At 39.6% G+C, this 22,483-nt stretch overlaps 1 protein-coding gene across 6 annotated transcripts in view; it reads left to right on the top strand.

Annotated features, from left to right (window-relative positions):
* Positions 1 to 22,483, top strand: part of ARFIP1 (ADP ribosylation factor interacting protein 1) — a 117,443-nt gene that overhangs the window by 57,380 nt on the left and 37,580 nt on the right. For 4 of the 6 annotated variants that reach the window (XM_056562679.1, XM_056562651.1, XM_056562660.1 and 1 more), the window contains 4 exons: positions 1,580 to 1,688; positions 12,682 to 12,777; positions 13,675 to 13,790; positions 18,573 to 18,794. In XM_056562679.1, the coding sequence (XP_056418654.1) occupies positions 1,580 to 1,688; positions 12,682 to 12,777; positions 13,675 to 13,790; positions 18,573 to 18,794 (543 nt within the window). The remainder of the gene's footprint in view (positions 1 to 1,579; positions 1,689 to 12,681; positions 12,778 to 13,674; positions 13,791 to 18,572; positions 18,795 to 22,483) is intronic. The other 2 variants (XM_056562685.1, XM_056562670.1) reach the window with 1 other exon arrangement.

Raw genomic sequence — 22,483 nt, 5'->3', positions numbered from 1 at the left:
TTTAAAAAAATAAATAAATAAAAATTAAGCATGCTTCAAAATTGTGCAATAGTTTTCAACAACTGTCACTAGCCTGTAATAAACATTCCAAAGGACACGCCTGCAATTTACACCTTTTATTGGTGCTTGTTGCCTAAGGCCTTTTTATACAGATCACCAATTAAGTGAATGAACATTTAAGTGAATGATTGATTGAATTCATCTAGTAACAGGAAATGGGCATCTTCAGTGCAACACAGCTGTCACATCGTGACTGTCAACTGGGACTAAAGAGGTAACAGAAGCCATTCTTGCCTTAAAGTCGAGGAGGTAGTTCCTATATGGGGGGAGTCTCCTTTAGCTTGTGTGGCTTGGTTTTTGTTGCACCGGTTGGATATAGAGTATCTGCCAGGTGATTCTAGATCTTAAGATATCTGGATGACTGTTTGCTGTTTTTTTTGGACCGTGAAGCCAAATGGGTATAGCCAAGCAATGCCGTACATAGTGGATGGTGTGATGTTTTGGTAGAAGATGATCTCCGCATCTCCATACTTCACAGGCCTCTTCTTTCTAGCTGCAGTCAAGATGGCTGAGGTGTCTCAGAAACAGAGAAGGCCACATATGATGTCTGGGTGGCTCACTTGTCTGGGGCAGCCCTAAGAATACGCTTCACAATAACGTCTTAGGCCCTAGCCTCCCTGATCAAATCGGTAATCTCTTGTGCCACCTTAGGAGGCAATTTGGCAGCTCCAGAGACCCTTTCTGTGGGCATTGCGATGGTGGCCATGATTCTCCTAGTCTTCAATGAGAAGAGCCTTGTTGATATGTGCCTTGTGGTCATCTGTCTAAGCAGATAATGCCGCAGCATAGACGGTGATATCAGAGACTGAGATCTCAAGCGTTTCCACGTGGTTCCCAGCATTTTGTACCTTATTCTTTATTTCTACCAATTCTTGCATAACTGGTTTTAGAGCGTGTGCTAGAGCCCCTTTCATGAAGGTCTTGAGAAAAGAAGTTGTAACTGGTTCAGCAGTCTTGCTGGCTGTACTTTATCTTTCATCTCCTGCCTCTTGCTATGAAACGGAAGCCAATGCCATCTTGTAGGCCCCACCTGGAGATTATGCGTTCCTTTTGTGAATGTTACGCAGTCTCTTTGGGTTTGTTGGATCTAAGGTTTCCTGCAGGGTCCTTGAATATCCCTGCTGGTTCTGCCCATATTGGTGCTAAGTGGCAAAATCCAGATACAGCAGGGCCTACTCTCTCATGCTGCTACTCTTTTTAGGGGTCAGCCCCATTCGGTGTTTTGCCAGAACCTGCTGGCATCTACCCAGCATAAAATGCCTAATACATGAGAACCATGATGTTACAGTATTGAATGTTATCGATTATCACTCTGCTAAATTACACAGGACAGATATCTTAAGTAGATAGCAAAGTTTGCGGTTGGTTGCATTGGAATAATATTGTACAGGCTGTCTTTTTCTTTCCTAACTAAAGTTCATAGTTATAATCCACATAGTACTCAATTAGTAAACCCCTTAAAGAAGTATGTATTATATTGCTCAGCAGAATTAAACTTTTTTTTTTCTCTTTTTTAAAGGACCTAAAGCGATCAGTGCCAGTAGGACTTGGCCTTTCAGAAACGCACATTACTTCCCATGGCTTTGAAGGCACTAATGAAGGGATCGTAGAAGCTGGACCCTTTCAGGGTAAGAGTTTATGATTAATGAACGTATGCAAATCACTGAGAATAATTTTGTGTCCTCAAGATGCTACTGACATACATTGACTTCTTACGCTGTGTCTCATTAGAAAATGACCTGTTTAGATAGTGTTTGTTAAACACATTTTTTTCAAATTTTTGGACATATTTTTTTTCTTCTAATTTTCCTTTTTACTATCTATATTATAAAGTAATCCTGAAATCTTGCAGTTTTCATTTTCACCACTAAGGCTAAAACTAAGCTGAGACTTCGTGTTATGTATGTGATGGTAAGGAGAAGGCAGTTGGAAAGTGTTCTGTACAGTATTACAGTGAAAGGTGACACCAGTACATAGAAAAGACAATAGCAGCCCAGCCTTTCTCTCCTTTAGAATGACCTCTGCACAGGGCACAGAGTGCCATAAAAAGAGTAGGGTCTGGAGATGTTCATTGTGCCTTGGGGCTTGCCGCATAGCATACTGTATTTGTAAATGCTCTTAAAAACTCAAGCAAGATGGCTACCCCATAATAATGTACTAAAAATGTAATAAAGAGAAATTTCAATCAGAAAATAAGTACAAATAAAAATAACACAAGTTTTCTTTGTCTCTGGTCAGTAAAAAAAAAAAAAAAAAAATTTCCACTAAATGAAGGGTCACATAGTCAAATATCACTGTGTCGTGTTCCATGAATTTTGTTACTTTTGTAAGTCAGTGGGGTAATGTTGTTACCTGCACGTGGCCATGAACACCGGAGGTCCATCCAGAACGTCATGATGAAAGTAATTGTATAGCCCTAGCCTAAAGTATGGGCACTTTTATGATAAAAAAAAAAGCAATATATGTCTTATGAAAACATTTTACCATTTTGTAAATACAGTTTTACATACCCTGAAGCAATACAAAAGTAGATGCATATTTGGCCTTTGTCTATAGAAGTCTCCTATAACATTAAAATACAGTATTTACACTAGTGCAGTATTAGCCCCTCTGCTTTCATTGGTAATTCTAATCACATTTAGGTTACGGAGTCACTCTTTAAAAACACCTATGTAGATCATACTTGGCAATAGAAGATCTCATTTTGTTCTGAATTTTCCATGCCTCCGGCTACTGTATGCCGTTGTAATTGAATTTGTTTGTTAATATCATGACACATTAGAATTACTTACCTGATGTGTGCATAATGGAAAAAATACTACAGCACATTTATTATCACATTACTAGTGGACCAAGAAACTCAGGATAAAGTCATATTTTATGCCAGATTGGAATCTTCCAGGACTATTTTTATAGGAGGCTTGTTCTTGACATTCTATCTTACCGTATATTGAAGTTGTGTAATGCAGCAGCTGTGTAATGGCTTCTGGTTTCTGTTATGAGAGTTCCATACTGTGCACCATATTGTTTTCAGAGTACAGGTAGCAATATGAAAAATTACAGTTTCTGGTTCCATAGTTATGACCCAAACACAATAGAAAGGAAAGCACTTTTCTGCGACTTTTGCTCTAGAGGATTTTTAGAACATGATGCATTCTAGTCTATTTTAGACTGAAATGCATTGAAAAATGCATTGGTGCTGAATTTATGAAGTGCGACTTTTCAGCGACAAGTCGCATAGGCTGAAAGTACGCTGAAATGTCAGACCATGTTGGAGCAGGTTTAAATATAGACTAAAGCATAGATCATGCAGTCTGTGCACAGAATTTATCAAGAGCTGTGCGCCATTTGATAAATTAGGTGCACAATAGACCAGACTAACGCTCTGTAGTTTGGTCTATATTGATGCGGGATATAGACAACTTTGATAAATATCCCCCTTTATCTTCTAAAGGCCTTTCATCTACAATCTGGAGTATGGTTATGGAGCTGGGCAGCTCAGCCTAGGAATCTTAACCAGTACCAGTCACACCAATGGAAATCAAACTTGATTTCCAAAAGGCACTGCCTCAGAGATGCTCCAGACTTAGTCTACCAAGTTAAATACAGTGATCCCTCAACTTACAATGGCCTCAACATACAATAGTTTCAACATACAATGGTCTTTTCTGGACTATTGTAACTTGAAACCAGACTCAACATACAATGCTACAGACAGTCCAGATCTGTGAAACATGTCAATGGCTGGAAGAACGGACCAATCAGAACGGAAGTGTATGCACTGATTGGTGTCTGGTAGCGCCCCCTACAGTACAGGGAAGTACTACATGTTCTTTACTACTCTTTACCTGTGCCAGGGTTAGCTGCTCCTTTGGACACCAAGTAAGGACAGCTCCAATTAACTTTTTTTGGGACACTGTTTGTACTGTACAGGACCCTGAAGAAGCTCCTGTCCTCCACATAGACAGTGATTTACAGCTCCCAGCAGATATTTCTTACTCTTTTATATGTAAGGACTTGTTTTAATCTATATTAGTTATCTACTTATTTTTGTTTAATCCTCACTTATTCCTACTTTTGGATGACATTTTGGCGCTTCAGAACCAGTTACCAGGTTTCCATAGAGTTATGGTCTCAACATACAATTGTTTCAACATGCAATGGTTGTCCTGAAACCAATTAATATTGTAACTTGAGGGACCACTGTACTTTATTGCAATCCCATATGAAACACTCTTTTGGGGGGCATTTCCCCTTCATCATATTGCATCTGCACACTGTGCAGGTTTAATCCGTTGGTTACTTTACTATGTTTCTTAATCCTGACTCTTAAGGATTTTATAGTGCAGCCAATATACTGAAAACCACACTTGTTCTTCAGTAAATAAATGACTTAAAGAGGTATTCCCGTATAAAAAAATGTATCCCTTATCTGCAGGATTGGGGATAAGTGTCAGATCGCGGTGGGGATGGACCCCCGTGATCTCCTGCCCGGCACCCCGACTCTCTGCGTGAATGCAGTGTGTTGACCATGGCACGAAGCTGTGGCCGACATGCCCCCTCCATGCATCTCTTTGGGAGAGCCGGAGGTACCTAAATGTTGTATCTCCGGCTCTCCCATAGAGATGCATGGAGGGGCATGTCGGCTACCGCTTTGTTCAGTGGTTGACACGCCTCCATTCATGAGTAGAGTGGAATGGCATACGGGAGATCCCAGGAGGTCCCAGCGGTCACACCGCCATGCGATCAGACCCTTAGGTTGCACCTCCCCTGCAGATAGGGGAGAAGTTTATTAATACTAGATTCCTTGGTGATATTTGAAGAGAACTCTTTCCTGCCATGGGTAATATTCTTGTAGCATTTGCACCTTTTTCTATAGACTCTGAGTGCAGTAAGAAAAATGTTGAGCTTGCCATTACTACACAGGGGCAGAGGTATCAGCATAAGGGGCTGGGGATATCGACAGAGTGGGTGGGAGAAAGGATTACACCTACAGCAGCAGCCACACGGTTAAAAAGAAAAGTCCAAACTAGCAACAAGATGAATATCTCCTGAATGACTGCAATGATCCCTTTTAAAGAAGGAGTCTTCCTATAGTACCTTCAAGTGTTTGATCAGGCTCTGACTAATGTGATTGTGTTCCCTGTCATAAGTAGTAATTAAAGTATGCGCAGTGGTGAGCACTTCACCCGCACTCCTACGTACGTTTCATTTTGTTGCCTTCCTCAATGGGCCACTATTTAAGTCTGAAATAAGTTTTTTTTTTTTATCTACACTAATCCTAACATTAATAATAATCATCTGTGTCGCTGGTTTGCAGCGTCTGCGTACTGTCCGTCCCCAGAACCCAAGCTGCCCCACTTCTGGTGTCTCCACCAGTGTAGATAAAAAGCTCCCATGTCATTCTCAGATGGTGCCCCCTTGAGAGAGGCAACAATACGAAATGCATATGGGGTATTGGAGGAATGCTTACCAAAACAATCCTATACCAGTGTGCTCCTCATATCAGGAGCTTATGTGTTACAAAATATCCCGGCACAGCCATAGTTGACCGCTAACGATAGCCAGACTGTGTGTATAGGAGGTAGAGCATAGGGTATAGAAATGCTGATGACATATAGCACTAGGATAATATATCATCAGTATGGATATATTGATATGCAAATAATTGTAGTACCACCTTTTTATACTTGAACTGCTTTGAAGATGTATACAATGGGGTAGATTTATCAAAACCTGTGCAGAGGAAAAGTTGAACAGTTTCCCATAGCAACCAATCAGCTTTATTTTTTTTTTCATTTTTTACAAGGCCTGTAAAAAATGAAATAAGCAATCTGGTTGCTATGGGCGACTGGGCAACTTTTTCTCTGCACAGGTTTTGATAAATCTCCATCACAGACTAGCAAAATATAATTGATAGTAGTAAGAGCAAAAGTATCACAAAAGGAACTATGGCTCTTTTAGGGTCTATTCACACGTACAGTATTCTGTGCAGATTTGATGCGCTGGATTTCAAGATGTATTCAGTCATTCAGTTTACATTGAAATCTGAAGCAGAAATTCCTGCGCATCAAATATGCCCAGGATCCTGTACGTGTGAATAAAGCATTAAAACTTAACTTTTACTTAGATTACATTAAAATATAATCTCTGACACAACGTGTAGAGAAAGTGTTGCAGTGATGAGCAACCAATCAGATTGCTTTTTAAATTTTTTGCCGGTCTCAGCATAATTTAAAAAAAAATTTAAGAAGGAATCTGATTGGAAGCCATGGGAGACTGCATCACGCTTCCACTACACGTGTTTTCAGAATTCTCCAGAGGCTAAATTGCACCATGCACGTGGTGTAAATTCATATGCTTTCTTAGAATTGGCTGCAAAAGTGAAAATGGAGCACTAAAATATAGAAAATGAAAAACTAAAATAATTAGCATCAGACATCTACAAGGATGACAAAAATGACCAAAAAATTCAAAATATGGATCATTGGGATAAAATTGTATTATTTTACAGTTTTATATAATATTAGATCAGATTAACCTTCAAATTCAAGCTAAAATGTCATTTGAAATGTAAACTGCACTGTGTCGCATGGTACATCCCAAAAAATTGATTAAAGGCTACCTACTATTTTGATTTTATGCAAGGTCTGACATGGTCTGACATTTCTGCGTATTTTCTGTTGATGAGACTTTTTTGAGACTTTCCAATAAAAGTCTCAGTTGATAAATTCCTGACCACTGCATTTCTTCCTCTATTGCAGACCACAATACGATTTCCACGGAGAAGGGTCTAAAGCAAAAGTCTCATAAAAGTCTCCACTAAATAGACTGAGACTTTGAGAGACAAATACAGACAGTCTAAATTGGTCTAAACAGTTTGATAAATCTCCCCCGTTGTGCCTGTGCCACACTAATTAAGCTTTATAAACTAATACTGTATGTAACAATATGTCCAGTAGCACAGGGCACTTTTCCAGATCAGCCAGTAAACCGTATTTATTCAGGCAGCCTTTTTTGGCAGGTCATGCGGAGCTTATAAATGATATTTTACTGAACAAACGTTTGGTTTGTTTGCCAATAAAAGGAATCCCTCCTTATGACAGAACTGCTACATAACCACACGTGGACCCTTAGACATGGCTATTGTATTTTTTGGCAGAAACATTCATGTACATCACAAAGTCTTGTATTTTAAGGAGTTTTTTTATGTAATGCAATACAGTTTTTATACCATTATACAGTAGATAATTTGGTCTATTCAATATTAAACATATAATGTAGCTGTTGTACTCTAAGCAGGTTGCCGGCGTAACCATGAAGAAACTTTAGGCAAAGAAGCCCATAGAAAACAATCAGATTGCAGCTCTCTATTTGGAAGCTTAAAATATCATTGATAAAGCTAGTACAATGGGAAATGTGATGTAGTTACTGATCTCCCCAGTGTCCTAGCATGGAAAGCCATTACCTGTTAAAGGGGTACTCAACTTGAAAAACATTTTTATTATTTTTTTTTTATCAACTGGTGCCAGAAAGTTAAACAGATTTTGAAATTAGTTCTATTAAAAAAATCTTAATCCTTCCAGTACTTATCAGCTGCTATATGCTCCACAGGAAGCAAAAAAGAACTTCCTGTGGATCATACAGCAGCTGATAAGTACTGGAAGGAGTAAGATTGTTTAATAGAAGTAATTTACAAATCTGTTTAAATTGCACCAGATGACTAAGAAAACAAAAAAATAATGTTTTCCAGTGGCGTACTCATTTGTGTCTGGTTTACTAATGGATGATATGATCATATGGCTGTAGTTTGAAGGATTCTCTGTATACATAGCTCTTAACTAAAAGTGAAGTTCATAAGATTACAAGTCAGAACTATAGCCTGCAATACACTGTACTACTAGTTACAAGACAGTTTACCATGCTTTAAACCAGTGTTTCCCAACCAGGGTGCCTCCAGGTGTTGCAAAACTACAACTCCCAGCATGCCCCGACAGCCTTTGGCTTGCATGCTGGGAGTTGTAGTTTAGCAACATCTGGAGGCACCCTTGCTGGAAAACACTGCTTTAAACAAAGTTATAATGCATCGTCCTCCCTGTTGGGAATGTGGATGATTCACAGCAATCAAGCAAAGAAGCTGAGTCACAACATGGCTAGTAAATGGTGGAAAGGGCGGATGGATCTGCATACTTTATAATGGCTTATTGCAGAGGTTTTCAGACCACAGTATACACACAACCCCCCCCCAAGCCTATTCAAGCTAGTTCACTTCATGTACGATAAGATATAATATTCATTACACACAGAAATTCTGGTGAAGATCACGTCAAGCTTAATGGAAAGTAGTAGAGATGAGCGAACTTACAGTAAATTCGATTCGTCACGAACTTCTCGGCTCGGCAGTTGATGACTTATCCTGCATAACTTAGTTCAGCTTTCAGGTGCTCCCGTGGGCTGGAAAAGGTGGATACATTCCTAGGAAAGAGTCTCCTAGGACTGTATCCACCTTTTCCAGCCCACGGGAGCACCTGAAAGCTGAACTTATTTATGCAGGATAAATCATCAACTGCCGAGCCGAGAAGTTCGTGACGAATCGAATTTACTGTAAGTTCGCTCATCTCTAGAAAGTAGCTTTAGATTTGTCTATATAGCAAAACATCAACAATATAAACAATAAAAATCTGTGTGTGCACTTTTTGTGCAGGTTACTAACTATTGGCATAACAAATTTCTGGCAGCCTATTGCTATTATGGGATTTTGAGCAACTTGGCATTTTAACCCCTTCCCGACCTATGACATACCTGTACGTCATGGGTGGCAAGGTGTTCCCGACCCATGACATACAGGTACGTCATGAACATTTTTGCTGCTACTCGCGGCATCCCGCAGCGCCCGGAAAGATGGTGGCTATCACTGATAGCCAGCCATCTTACCATGCGACCACGGGGGGTTTCATCCCCCACCCCACCCAGCGATCGCTGCTATCAGCTGGTCAAATCTGACTAGCTGATAGCAGCGTTTCGCTATGAAAATACTTAGCAGCGCGGTGTGTGAGTCCCGATCACGGGGATCGGGACACACACCGCTCTGCTAAGTGTCCCTGACCCGTCCCCCGGCGTCACTTACCCGTCCGAGCGGTGTCCCGAGCGGTCCCGGCGCGAGCGGCGGCCTCCAGGCGGTCCCGGCGGCGCTGCGTCCCGGAGGTGAGTTTCCGGCAGCAGTGCGGCATCTTCATTGGCAGCAGTGAGATCGCCGTAAAGCGATCTCACTGCTGCCTCTGAGAGTTTCAAAACTGCAACTCCCAGCATGCCCAGACAGCCTTTGGCTTTCTGGGCATGCTGGGAGTTGTAGTTTTGCAACATCTGGAGGTCCTCAGTTTGGAGACCATTGTATAATGGTCTCCAATCTGTGCTCTTCCAGATGTTGCAAAACTACAAATCTCAGCATGCTCAGTCTGTCCAGGCATGCTGGGAGTTGGTTATGTAACATCTGGAAGAGCACAGATTGGATACCATTATATAGTGGTCTCCAAACTGTGGACCTCCAGATGTTGCAAAACTACAACTCCCAGCATGCCCAGACTGCCCAAGCATGCTGGAAGTTGTAGTTCGGCAACATCTGATCCTTCAGATATTGCCTAACTACAACTTACAGCATGCCTGGGCAGTCTGGGCATGCTGGGAGTTGTAGTTTTGCAACAACTGGAGGCACACTAGTTGGGAAACTGTCCGTTTCCTTCCTCAGTGCCTCCAGCTGTTGCAATTGTTGCAAAACTATAACTCCCAGCATGCACTGACAGGCCATGCATGCTGGGAGTTGTAGTTTTGCAAAAGCTGGAGGCACACTGGTTTGGAAACACTAAGTTTGGTTGCAAAACACTTGAAAGTTTATTACTTAACTTAGTGTTTCCAAACCAGTGTTCCTCCAGCTGTTGCAAAACTACAACTCCCAGCATGCACGGACAGCCAAAGGGAAGGGCATGCTCGGAGTTTGCAACAGCTGGATGTTGGCCCCCTCCCCCCAATGTGAATGTACAGGGTTTGAGATGGCGCAAATTTTGCGCTGCAGCTCAAACTTCCAGCGGCAAACTTGCTGTGAACCTCTGCCCATGTGACTGTACCCTAAAAACACTACACTACACTAACACTAACCTAAAATAAAAAGTAAATAACACTACATATACACATACCCCTACACAGCCCCCCTCCCCCAAAAAAATGAAAAACGTCTGGTACGCTACTGTTTCCAAAACGGAGTCTCCAGCTGTTGCAAAATAATAACTCCCAGTATTACCGGACAGCCACTGACTGTCCAGGCATGCTGGGAGTTTAGCAACAGCTGGAGGCACCCTGTTTGGGAATCATTGGCATAGAATACCCCTATGTCCACCCCTATGCAAATCCCTAATTCAGGCCTCAAATGCGCATGGCGCTCTCTCACTTTGGAGCCCTGTCGTATTTCAGGGCAACAGTTTTGGGACACATATGGGGTATCGCCGTACTCGGGAGAAATTGCCTTACAAATTTTGGGGGGCTTTTTCTTCTTTAACCCCTTATGAAAAAGTGAAGTTGGGGTCTACACCAGCATGTTAGTGTAAAAAAATAAATTTTTTACACTAACATGCTGGTGTTGCCCTATACTTTTCATTTTCACAAGAGGTAAAAGGGAAAAAAGACCCTCTAAATTTGTAATGCAATTTCTCCTGACTACGGAGATACCCCATATGTGGGCGCAAAGTGCTCTGGGGGCGCACAACAAGGCCCAGAAGGGAGAGTGCACCATGTACATTTGAGGCGATTTGCACAGGGGTGGCTGATTGTTACAGCAGTTCTGACAAACGCAAAACAATAAATATCCATATGTGACCCCATTTTGGAAACTACACCCCTCACGGAATTTAATAAGGGGTGCAGTGAGCATTTACACCCCACTGGTGTCTGACAGATTTTTGGAACAGTGGTCTGTGAAAATGAAAAATAAAATTTTTGATTTACACAGTCCACTGTTTCAAATATCTGTCAAACGCCAGTGGGGTGTAAATGCTCACTGCACCCCTTATTAAATTCTATGAGGGGTATAGTTTCCAAAATAGGGTCACATGTGGGGGGGGTCCACTGTTCTGGCACCATAGGGGCTTCCTAAATGGGACATGCCCCCCAAAAACCCTTTCAGAAAAACTCACTCTCCAAAATCCCATTGTCGCTCCTTCCCTTCTGCGCCCGCCGAACACTTTACATACGCATATGAGGTATTTCCTTACTTGAGAGAAATTGGGTTACAAATTTTAGGGTGATTTCTCTCCTTTTACCCCTTGTAAAAATTCAAAAATTGGGTCTACAAGAAAATGCGAGTGAAAAAAATGAAGATTTAGAATTTCCTCCTTCACTTTGCTGCTATTCCTGTGAAACACCTAAAGGGTTAACACACTTACTGAATGTCATTTTGAATACTTTGAGGGGTGCAGTTTTTATAATGGGGTCATTTATGGGGTATTTCTAATATGAAGACCCTTAAAATCCACTTCCAACCTGAACTGGGCCCTGAAAAATTACGATTTTGAAAATCTTGAGAAAAATTGGAAAATTGCTGCGGAACTTTGAAGCCCTCTGGTGTCTTCCAAAAGTAAAAACTTGTCAATTTTTTTATGCAAACATAAAGTAGACATATTGTGTATGTGAATCAATATGTAATTTATTTGGAATATCCATTTTCCTTTCAAGCAGAGACTTTCAAAGTTAGAAAAATGCTAAATTTTCCAAATTTTCATGAAATTTTTAGATTTTTTACCAAGAAAGGATGCAAATATCAGTGAAATTTTACCAATAACATAAAGTAGAATATGTCATGAAAAAACAATCTCGGAATCAGAATGATAAGTAAAAGCATTCCAGAGTTATTAATGTTTAAAGTGACAGTGGTCAGATTTTCAAAAAATGCCCAGGTCATGAAGGTGAAAATGGGCTGGGTCATGAAGGGGTTAAAGGGGTTATCCAGGAAAAAAAATATTTTTATATATCAACTGGCTCCAGAAAGTTAAACAGATTTGTAAATGACTTCTATTAAAAAATCTTAATTCTTTCAGTACTTATGAGCTACTGAAGTTGAGTTGTTCTTTTCTAAGTGCTCTGATTACACCTGTCTCGGGAACTGTCCAGGGTAGAAGCAAATCCCCATAGCAAACCTCTTCTACTCTGTGCAGTTCTCGAGACAAGCAGAGATGTCAGCAGAGAGCACAATTGCCAGGCAGAAAACAACAGCTCAACTTCAGCAGCTGATAATTATTGAAAGGATGAAGATTTTTCAATAGAAGTAATTTACAAATCTGCTTAACTTTCTAGAGCCAGTTGATATAAAGAAAAGTTTTTTCCTGGAATACCCCTTTAACTCATAGCTTGGAGGCTTTTATCATAGATTTAGGGTCTAACTGCAGTTTGTGCTACTCTACTGATATTGCAATTGTTTTCTAGCTTTTCCCATCTTCCCACCTTGTAATAATGAAGAATCCTTTGTCATCTGTGGGTCCTGTCAGCTGACAGTCTGGACTAATGCCTTACCTATATATTTTACAAATGTATGTGTATTAACGGTGTTAATTTCCATGCAATTTGTACTCTTCTCAGGATCCTTCTCCACACCCAGGTCTCCAGTCGTTTCTCCCAGCAGCGCAGCAGCCAGCAGACTGGCTGGACAAGAAGATGATTTAGTTGTTCCGTCAGGTACTGCTATGCTGGATCTCCTCCCTGGATCTGCTGCTGCTGCTGCACTAACACCTTTATTTCCCTAATAAAGTCCTTATTATTACTAGTTTTGCATCATATTCGTCTGATTTTAACACACGCAAATTATCTAAAATGTTAATCTCTCCTGCTCTATGTGTAAGCAACATCACTTTGTCTTTCCGCAATACATATTATATATACCCTGATGTGTGGGGAAAAGTTCCTGAGCTGCCAGGTGTGAACAAGGTGTACGGGCCAGGATGAGCCATTCACTGTGCACTGATAAAGTTATAATTTACTGCTTCCCTGTAATGACAAAGCAAGAAGTGGCGTCAGTATTGTAGCTTTCAGCTTGGCTGATGCTTCTGTGAAAGCCGTGCTGAGTGTTCACACCTTATGATGAATTACTCCCAGTGAATAATGTATGAATTGAGCAAGGTGATGTTGTTTTCCAAAAAGTTGTTGAAATTTATTTTTTTAGACTGCAAGAACAGTGTATTTATCAATTTTGTTAGTAGTGTTATTGATTGCTGAACAGTGAAATATTACTTGAAGAAAAATAATTTTGTTAAAGATTAATAAAAAGCTGACTCTTAATCACGTAAGATGAACAAATGTTAAACCTTTCTAAATTTGAGAAAACTTGCACCTTTTAGTTACTGGAGCATATCTGTTGATGAGTTAATTCTCAAAACAAATGAGGGGGTATAGCCCAATTCTGACTAAATGCTTCCATGTCTCTGATTATTTACTGATTAAATGTGGAATTTCTCTTTCACTTAAATTCTCAATTGCTTTCTAAAGTTTTTTTTTTTTTTTTTTTTTTTTTTTTTTTTTTTACTTACAAAACTGTTTAGTATACAACTGATTTTTCTTTTTGTTTCTCCTCTGTAGGTGAAAGGCAAAGGGTACAACAGAGAAGTGGCCCAGTTGTCCTCGCAGAAGAACCAAGAAATACAGCTATTGAAAAGTTTGAACTAGTAAGAAGATGGAGCTTAAATACATACAAGGTCTGTATAGCATGGAGATCTAATCGTACCGTACATACTCGAGTATAAGCCGAGTTTTTCAGCATTTTTTCGTGCTGAACCCCCCCCCCTCGGCATATACTCGAGTGAACTCTCCACCTGTCAATCCCTTCTCAGTGGTCTTCAACCTGCGGACCTCCAGATGTTGCAAAACTACAACTTCCAGCATGCCAGGACAGCCATCGGCTGTCCGTGCATGCTGGGAGTTGCAGTTTTGAAACCTCTGGAGGTCCGCAGGTTGAAGACCACTGCGGCCTTCATGAGCATCCAGACCCCCCTTTAGTTTTCTACTCTCCTCCCCTCGGTGGGAAGGAAGGGTGAGTTTCTCCCGGCCATCGGGTTAGTCGTTCCGGGCTGTCCATCTTTACCGTGAGGCCCTCTTCGGCGCTCCGGGCCGGCCCCGGACTAGTGACGTTGCCTTGACTACAACGCATAGGGACGTTCATGCGCAGGGATGGATGTCCCTGTTCGTCGTCGTCAAGGCAACATCATTAGTCCGGGGCTGGCCCGGAGTGGAGAAGAGGGCCTCCTGGTTAAAATGGACAGCCTGGAATGACTAACCCTCCCCACCGGATGGTCTCTGCAGCACAGATGGCTCGGACCACCGAGAGGAGGTGGGTAGAAAACTAAAGGGGGGTCTGGATGATGACGAAGGCCGCAGTGGTCTTCAACCTGCGGACCTCCAGATGTTTCAAAACTACAACTCCCAGCATGCCCAGACAGCCGATGGCTGTCTGGGCATGCTGGGAGTTGTAGTTTTGCAACATCTGGAGGTCCGCAGGTTGAAGACAACTGATGAAGGGATTGACAGGCGGTGATGATGAAGGGGGGGTTATGACAGGGTGATGATGACGGGGGATGATGACATGGGGGGATGATGTATTTCCCACCCTAGGCTTATAGTCGAGTCAATAACTTTTCCTGGGTTTTTGGGGTGAAATTAGGGGCCTCGGCTTATATTCGGGTCTGCTTATACTAGAGTATATACGGTAACTATTGTTGCAGTCTTTGTCAGGACCATAATAATGAAAAAAAATCTCTTTTCAACAAAGATTAGCTGGATCCCCATGTTTACTTTGCATAATATTAAATTTTTACATTCATTTTTGCTCTTGAATGCCCATGTTTTAGGCATTGAATAGTCACCTTCGAGGGTATGTTCATACATTCTATGACTGGCAAATGCATCTAAATGGAGTTTGCAGAAATCTTTGCACGTGCTGTAAAAACAACCCTATTCGTATGTATAGAGCTGATTTTTCACTCAGACGTTTCTTATATATCCTTTCTAAGCCATACTGTGTTAAATGCAGACATCTCTTATTGTTAGAATAGAAGTAGGAATATTTAAACACTCCAGACTGCTAAGACCATTTAAATTCATTGAGCATTCTTAGTATTACTCAGTGTAGCAATGCTTTAAACATTTAGTCCATTTAGTGTAAGCACTACAAAGATGTTGCCAAGTCCAATTTTTGGTTTTCATTGATGTGTGACTGTAGGGTCTTGTCAATGTCTTGGATCACAAAAGTTTTATCAGGCACATTGTCCATATGTTTATAGACCCCCAGTTATGTATGTTTCCCTATAACCTGATAAATGCATTATGTTGTAGGTAAACGCGCCTTGCATCAATCTGTAACTTGTTAAACTACATTGCAGAAGCACAAATAACTTACAGGATGTCTTTTCTGCTATTTCTATAACTAGCTGTTCTGTAAGACAAGATTCACTTATGCTTTGGAGCTCTGTTCAGACAAAAAAAACTGAGCTGGGCAGTGGACTGACTTGCAATATTTTTTTCTGCTCATTTCCCATTATTTTGACAGATTCTCCTTAAGGGAGCTCCAACACAGATGTAAAGCATAACCTAAGACCTAGCCCTAAACAGCTGTAAACCATTCTATACATCCAGTTACTAACAAAGATCCTGGCAGGGTGTGTCATTTTTAGTAAATGTCCAGAGCAGCATATGTTTGCTATGGGGATTTTCTCCTACTCAGGACAGTTCTTAAAATGGAAAGGTATGTCAGCAGAGAGCACTGTTCCAAAAAGAAAACCATTTCCTCTGTAGTATTCAGCAGCTAATAAGTATTGGAAGGATTAAGATTTTTTTAATAGAAGTAATTTACTACTTTCTGGCACCAGTTGATTTAAAATAAAAAAGTTTTCCACGGAAGTACCCCTTTAAAGGAGTACTTCACTGGAAAACAATATATATATATATATATATATATATATATATATATATGTATATGTATGTATATGTATGTATATGTATGTATATGTATGTATATGTATGTATATGTATGTATATGTATGTATATGTATGTATATGTATATATATGTATGTGTATATGTATATATATGTATGTGTATATGTATATATATGTATGTGTATATGTATATATATGTATGTGTATATGTATATATATGTATGTGTATATGTATATATATGTATGTGTATATGTATATGTATATGTGTATATGTATGTATGTGTATATATGTATGTGTATGTATGTATGTGTATGTATGTATATGTATATATGTGTGTGTGTGTGTATTTTGTTAATCAACTGATGCCAGAAAGTAACAGCTTTGTGAATTACTTCTATTGAAAAATCTTGAAAAAATGTAAGACAATCAACAAAATCAACTGGATTCCTAAACCCTAATTAATTTTTTATTTATTTATAAAAAATGTTTTTAAATCAACTGGTGCCAGAAATGTAAACAGATTTGTAAATTACTTCTATTTAAAAATGTTAATCCTTCCAGTACTTACCAGCTGCTGTATACTACAGAGGAAGTTCTTTTCTTTTTGAATTTCCTTTCTGTCTTACCACAGTGCTCTCTGCCGACACCTCTGTCCATTTTAAGAACTGTCCAAGGTAGGAGCAAATCCCCATAGCAAACCTATCCTGCTCCGGACAGTTCCTAAAATGGACAGAGGTGTCAGCAGAGAGCACTGTGGTCAGACAGAAAGGAAATTCAAAAAGAAAAGAACTTCCTCTGTAGTATACAGCAGCTGGTAAGTACTGGAAGAATTAAAATTTTTAAATAGAAGTAATTTACAAATCTGTTTAACTTTCTGGCACCAGTTGATTTAAAAAAAAAATAATTAATAAATAAATAAAAAATTAGGGTTTAGGAATCTAGTTGATTTTGTTGATTGTCTTAAATTTTTTCACATAATTTTTTTTCTCTCGAACAATAATAAAGTGCACTGTACAGTGGTGAAACTTGCCACTAACAACCATTTGCTCTTAACAGATTTTCATTGCATGCTATTAGAAATGCCAAATGTATTCCTTATGACATTGGGCTGCACAATTTTAGCAAATAAGGCTTTATTCACATCTGCATCTTAGATTACACCAGGAGCTTTCTTCTTAATAGATACTTTCATAAATCCTGGGAAAAATAGTGTAGCACACTGAAAACCATACATACCCTATTAAAGTCAATGGAGTCGTCGCACAATATCTGTGTCCGGCACTGCCATTTTTCTACTCCTGTGTCTGAGTGGAATAACTGAAAAAGTTACACTGATGTGCACCAAGCCTTAGATATTGGTGTATGCGTGTGTATACATGTGTGTGCATAAATATATATTCCTTGCTGAGTTAACTTGCTTCTCAGGATCATTATTTGTGCGAATTGTGCCGCATTGATTCGTGTCCATGTAAAAGTACAGTATTAGAATTAAATACAGAAGTACATGTTTTTGCTAAACATAACCTACCTTAGGAGTTTCGTTAAGTAAAATGGTTGTCTGACTGTTCTAAAAGTAAAAAAAATTGTCACCTGCAACCTGTCAGTGAAAATGTGCCATACCGACACAAGACCAATGTAGACAATCACTGAACTCAGCATTTGCATATCATATTTAAAGCACGGACATACTGCCATGGTTTTTCCATACTGGCAACCTGTAAACAAAGGCCAGTGAGTGGCTATGGAGCATCTATGCTGGAATAATAGGAGTTTAAAGAATACTAGTTATACTTAAAGAGTAACTATGATATGAATAAACTTTTGATGTGTTCTTCATGCATGTCAAAAATGTATATTGCACCAGATCATGCTCCTAACATCCCCTGCGATCACAAGTTAAAAAGAATGATGCATTTCTGTCTCTAGGGGCATTGCAGGAAAAAAGTTTCAGTTTAGCTAGGTTGTGGTTGGGGTCCATCTTGTTTATATTACAGCAGTTCCTTTCCTCTCAGATCGGCCTTAAAGGAATACTCCGCCTCTAGATCCCTATTCAAAGCATAGGTGGGGACCCCTGCGATCTCTGCTGCGGCACCCCAGACATCTGGTGCACGGAGCGAACTTCGCTGCATGCCGGATGACTGGCAATGCAGGGCGGAGGCTTGTGATGTCACGGCCACGCCCCCTTAATGCAAGTCTATGGAAGGGGGTGTTTGTTTTCCTCCTCCAAGTAAAATTGTGAGACAAACATCTAGTACTGAAACTATTTAAAATGTATTAACAAGTGTTTTATCCATGGCTTTACAAATTCTGGGAATTTTACATCTCTAGTGCTGCCACTTACTTTACCTGGCTGTAATTCGCAATTGCAGAGGGTCTCTAGAGTGAGACCCTTTTGCTATCTAAACTTTTTATCCCGACTGGACATCGTGTCAAAAGTTTTTGCAAATGTTAGTAATAGTAATTTTAATAATTAAATATTATTCAATCAAACTGACCAAATAGCAAAGGGTTCCTTATCTCTGATTTGCACATCTGTCTCCCTGCAGTGCACCCGGCAGATTCTCTCCGAGAAGCTAGGACGTGGCTCAAGAACTGTAGACCTGGAATTAGAAGCACAGATAGAAATTCTGAGAGACAACAAAAAGAAGTATGAACATGTTTTAAAGCTGGCTCAGACACTCTCCTCACAGCTATATCAGATGGTGCAGACCCAGAGACAACTGGGAGATGCCTTTGCAGACCTCAGCTTAAAGTCTTTAGAGTTACATGTAAGTGTACCTGATTTGTGTGCCGTTATTTTCAATACATATTCAGCAGCATAACAAGTAAAAAAAATGGAAAGTGCTTTATGAGAACTGGGGTTAAAATAATTTACTTAAACAACATTATAAAGGAGTACTTCACTGGAAAAGTAACAAATTTGTAAATTACTTCTATTTAAAAATCTTAAACCTTCCAGTACTTGCTGCTGTATGTTCCGGAGGAAGTTCTCTTCTGTTTAAATTTCCTTTCTGTCTAACCACAGTGCTCTCTGCTGACACCTCTGTCCATGTCAGGAACTGTCCAGAGCAGGAGAGAATCCCCATAGCAAACCTATCCTGCTCTAAACAGTTGCTAAACTGGACAGAGGTCTAGGCAGAGAGCACTGTGGTCAGACAGAAAGGAAGTTCAAAAAGAAAAGAACTTCCTGTGCAGCATATAGCAGCTGATAAGTACTAGAAGGATTAATGATATTTACATAGAATTCATTTACAAATCTGTTTAACTTTCTGGTATCAGGTGATTTAAAAAAATATGTATAAAAAATTGGGTAGATGGTAACAAAAATGGAAAATGCATTTGTGTATATAGAAAAATGCCTTTGTGTGTATGTGTACATATATATCTCCCAGTAGATAGACGATACGCGGTTGTTTGCATGTTTCATATTGACAGCTGCTGTAGCCCCTTAACACTGTAGCAAGCCAATGAGCCCACCTTGAAATCCCTGCACTTTACATGCATATTACATGAAACAATAACCCTTTATCACCCTTGATCATGAAAGTTAATCCTTTTATGAGGCATCTAAAAGTTTCTCTTGCGTTAGGTGCTTCTGGCGGCAAAAACAAAACGACTTTCCATAAATCTTAAATACATCTAATACACCCTGTTAACCCCGCTTAATTGATGACATTTGTGGGCTCTATTAGCATGTTGTCTTATATAATTTTGTTGTGTAATGTACTAGTACAGTTTGTGTTTTCAGTACTTTGGATCAGTTTGTACTGTACATTCAGGCACACTCCTCCAATGCTTTAGTTATATAAAACGTTGCTGAAGCAAAGGACAGTCTTTCTTCTAATCTGGTCTTTCTTGATCTTAGTCACTTTCCTTGAAAGCAATTAAATGAGATGAATTTATAAACTTGTTGAACCAGTTTTTACCTCTACAGGTTTATAGATTTTTTTTTTTCCCCATAATTTAATATTGTACTTTTACCTAGGTGCAGGGTGGTTTGACTTTAGCTGCCTTATTTTGGGGTGGTACATGTTTCTTTTCATATAACTCTGTGGGACTATGTATCTGCTTGTAATATGCTGCTTGTGTGCGTATATATTATAATGTAAGGTGAGGGAGAGAGGTAAGACCCTACATCTCGTATGCTTTTTGTTAAAGGGGTTATCCACCATAAGGTGATTTTAGTACGTACCTGGCAAGCAGTAATGGACATGCTTAGGAAGGATCTGCGCTTGTCTTGGGGCTAATTGGCTATGTTGTGAGATTACCATAACACTGTGGCTAGCTTTTTGTGAACTGGTATTTCCTGTTTCAGTTTTCTTTTTTTTTTTTTTTTTTACTACAAATCCGATAATTCCATTTTCCTCCCTCCCACACATCAGCCACCCCACCCATTAAAACATAAATGAGCTGCATCCATTCAAAAGATCTGTGATTTTCAATCAGGATTCCTACAGCTGTTGCATTAGTTGCCGATTGATCGCTCCACCCATTGATGCAGATAGGCTTCCTGTCATCAGCTGACTAGTGAGTCCGGTCTCGGCTGTATTGCAAGCTGGGAAAATCTGAGACAAGTCATTTTGTATGCTGTTAAAAATAAATCTTGGGGTGAAAATCACATAAGAATTTGGAGGATACCGTCACACACTGGTATAGACACTATATTATGACCTACACTAACTTTAAAGCCCCTGTAGCATAGTCCAATAATAAAAAAAAATCCTGGAATACCCCTTTAATATTCTGAAGTATGCCTTAGTGTTGTGCCTATGGGTGGAATATAACAACATAGTCTACTTTTGACGTTTACATTTGCTCTGCTTCATATTAGTATACAATTTCTTCATGGCCTAGAATAGCATAGTCTACCAGACTATTCTGTCCCACAAATAAATGTCTGCCATTGGGAAGCAGGTTATTGTAGTCCCAAGTTGACTGTCTTTGATCTATTCAACCGCAATATAGGTCAGAATACATTTTTATGGTGGTAATAGATGTAAACAAAGCCTTAATCCCTATTCACATCAGGGGCTATATTAACTGTGTATATATTGGAATACTTTAAAAAAGTGTATCCTGCTACATAGACTTTAATAGACCAAGTGTGATCTACAATGTACTACATTTGGTTTGTTTTACAAGCATATACGTTTTGTGTGGCCAAAATAGTAATATTCTTTCAGCATAGTACTACTGCAGGGATGATGAAACTGATGTAGTGACTATTCTGGACTGGGCTGATCTCGCCCACTTTCCACTTATCAGAATGATTGCTTATTGTCCTGCTGTGCATGTCCTGTTTTTAGGCTCGTTTCCATAGTGATCTGAATGCTATTCACTGGCCTTGTGCATCATCATCATCATCACTGTTGTACCTGAAGCTCTCCTCTTTGCTTGTTTTGCTTTACCATGAGATGATTTGACATTTGAGTAGTCCTTTGATCGTGTATAATTGCCGCCAGCCCACCCCTTGTTATTGTTCCCATTGAGTGTCTTACCATCCTGATGACATCATTGTCTCTGATCTTGCTTTTATATAACAAATTCTCGGCATGTACATGATCTGCTTGTTTCGTGTTCTATTTTCAGTACAAATGCTGATAGCTTCACTAAATAGCAACTTATGTTGAAATGCATCTCTTCCTGACATTTGAGCTGGATCTGGCATCTGTGAAGTTGTTGTATTGTCTTCATTGCTATTCTGTCCGATGTCTCTCTATGGCATATGTGTCTCTGTCCATCTGTTATGTCATCTATAATATCTCTCACATTCCACAATGTTCTGCAGGGAGTGCACTTTTATTGGGCCCTGTCCCTAACAGTGCTCAGTCTGATTCCATTAATGCGACCAAGAATTTTGTATATTATGCATTTTTGATGGAACACTCCCAGCTACATGGTTAAAGGGGTACTCCGGTGAAAACCTTTTTTTTTTTTAAATCCACTGGTGCTAGAAAGTTAAACAGATTTGTAAATTACTTCTATTAAAAAATCTTAATCCTTCCTGTACTTATTAGCTGCTGAATACTATAGTGGAAATTCTTTTCCGTTTGAAACACAGAGCTGTCTGCTGACATCACGAGCATAGTGCTCTCTGCTGACATCTCTGTCCATTTTAGGAACTGTCCAGGTTAGAAGAAAATCCCCATAGTAAACATATGCTATTCTGGACAGTTCATAAAATGGACAGAGATGTCAGCAGATAGCTCTGTGTTTCAAAAAGAAAATAATTTCCGCTGTAGGATTCAGCAGCTAATAAGTACAGGAAGGATTAAGATTTTTTAATAGAAGTAATTTACAAATCTGTTTAACTTTCTGGCACCAGTTGATTTAAAAAAAAAAAAAAAAAAGTTTTTCACCGCAGTACCCCTTTAAAGCATCAATAGCTTTTGATCAGGTGGTTTTCTTTGCATTTCATGTATATTTGCTATATGGAACAGCACAGACTGCTGAGCTA

Source organism: Hyla sarda, chromosome 1, assembly GCF_029499605.1.
Source record: "Hyla sarda isolate aHylSar1 chromosome 1, aHylSar1.hap1, whole genome shotgun sequence".
Taxonomy (NCBI): Eukaryota; Metazoa; Chordata; class Amphibia; order Anura; family Hylidae; genus Hyla; species Hyla sarda.
The sequence above is the reverse complement of the archived record's forward strand: the minus strand, read 5'-3'. Positions and strand labels throughout refer to the sequence as shown.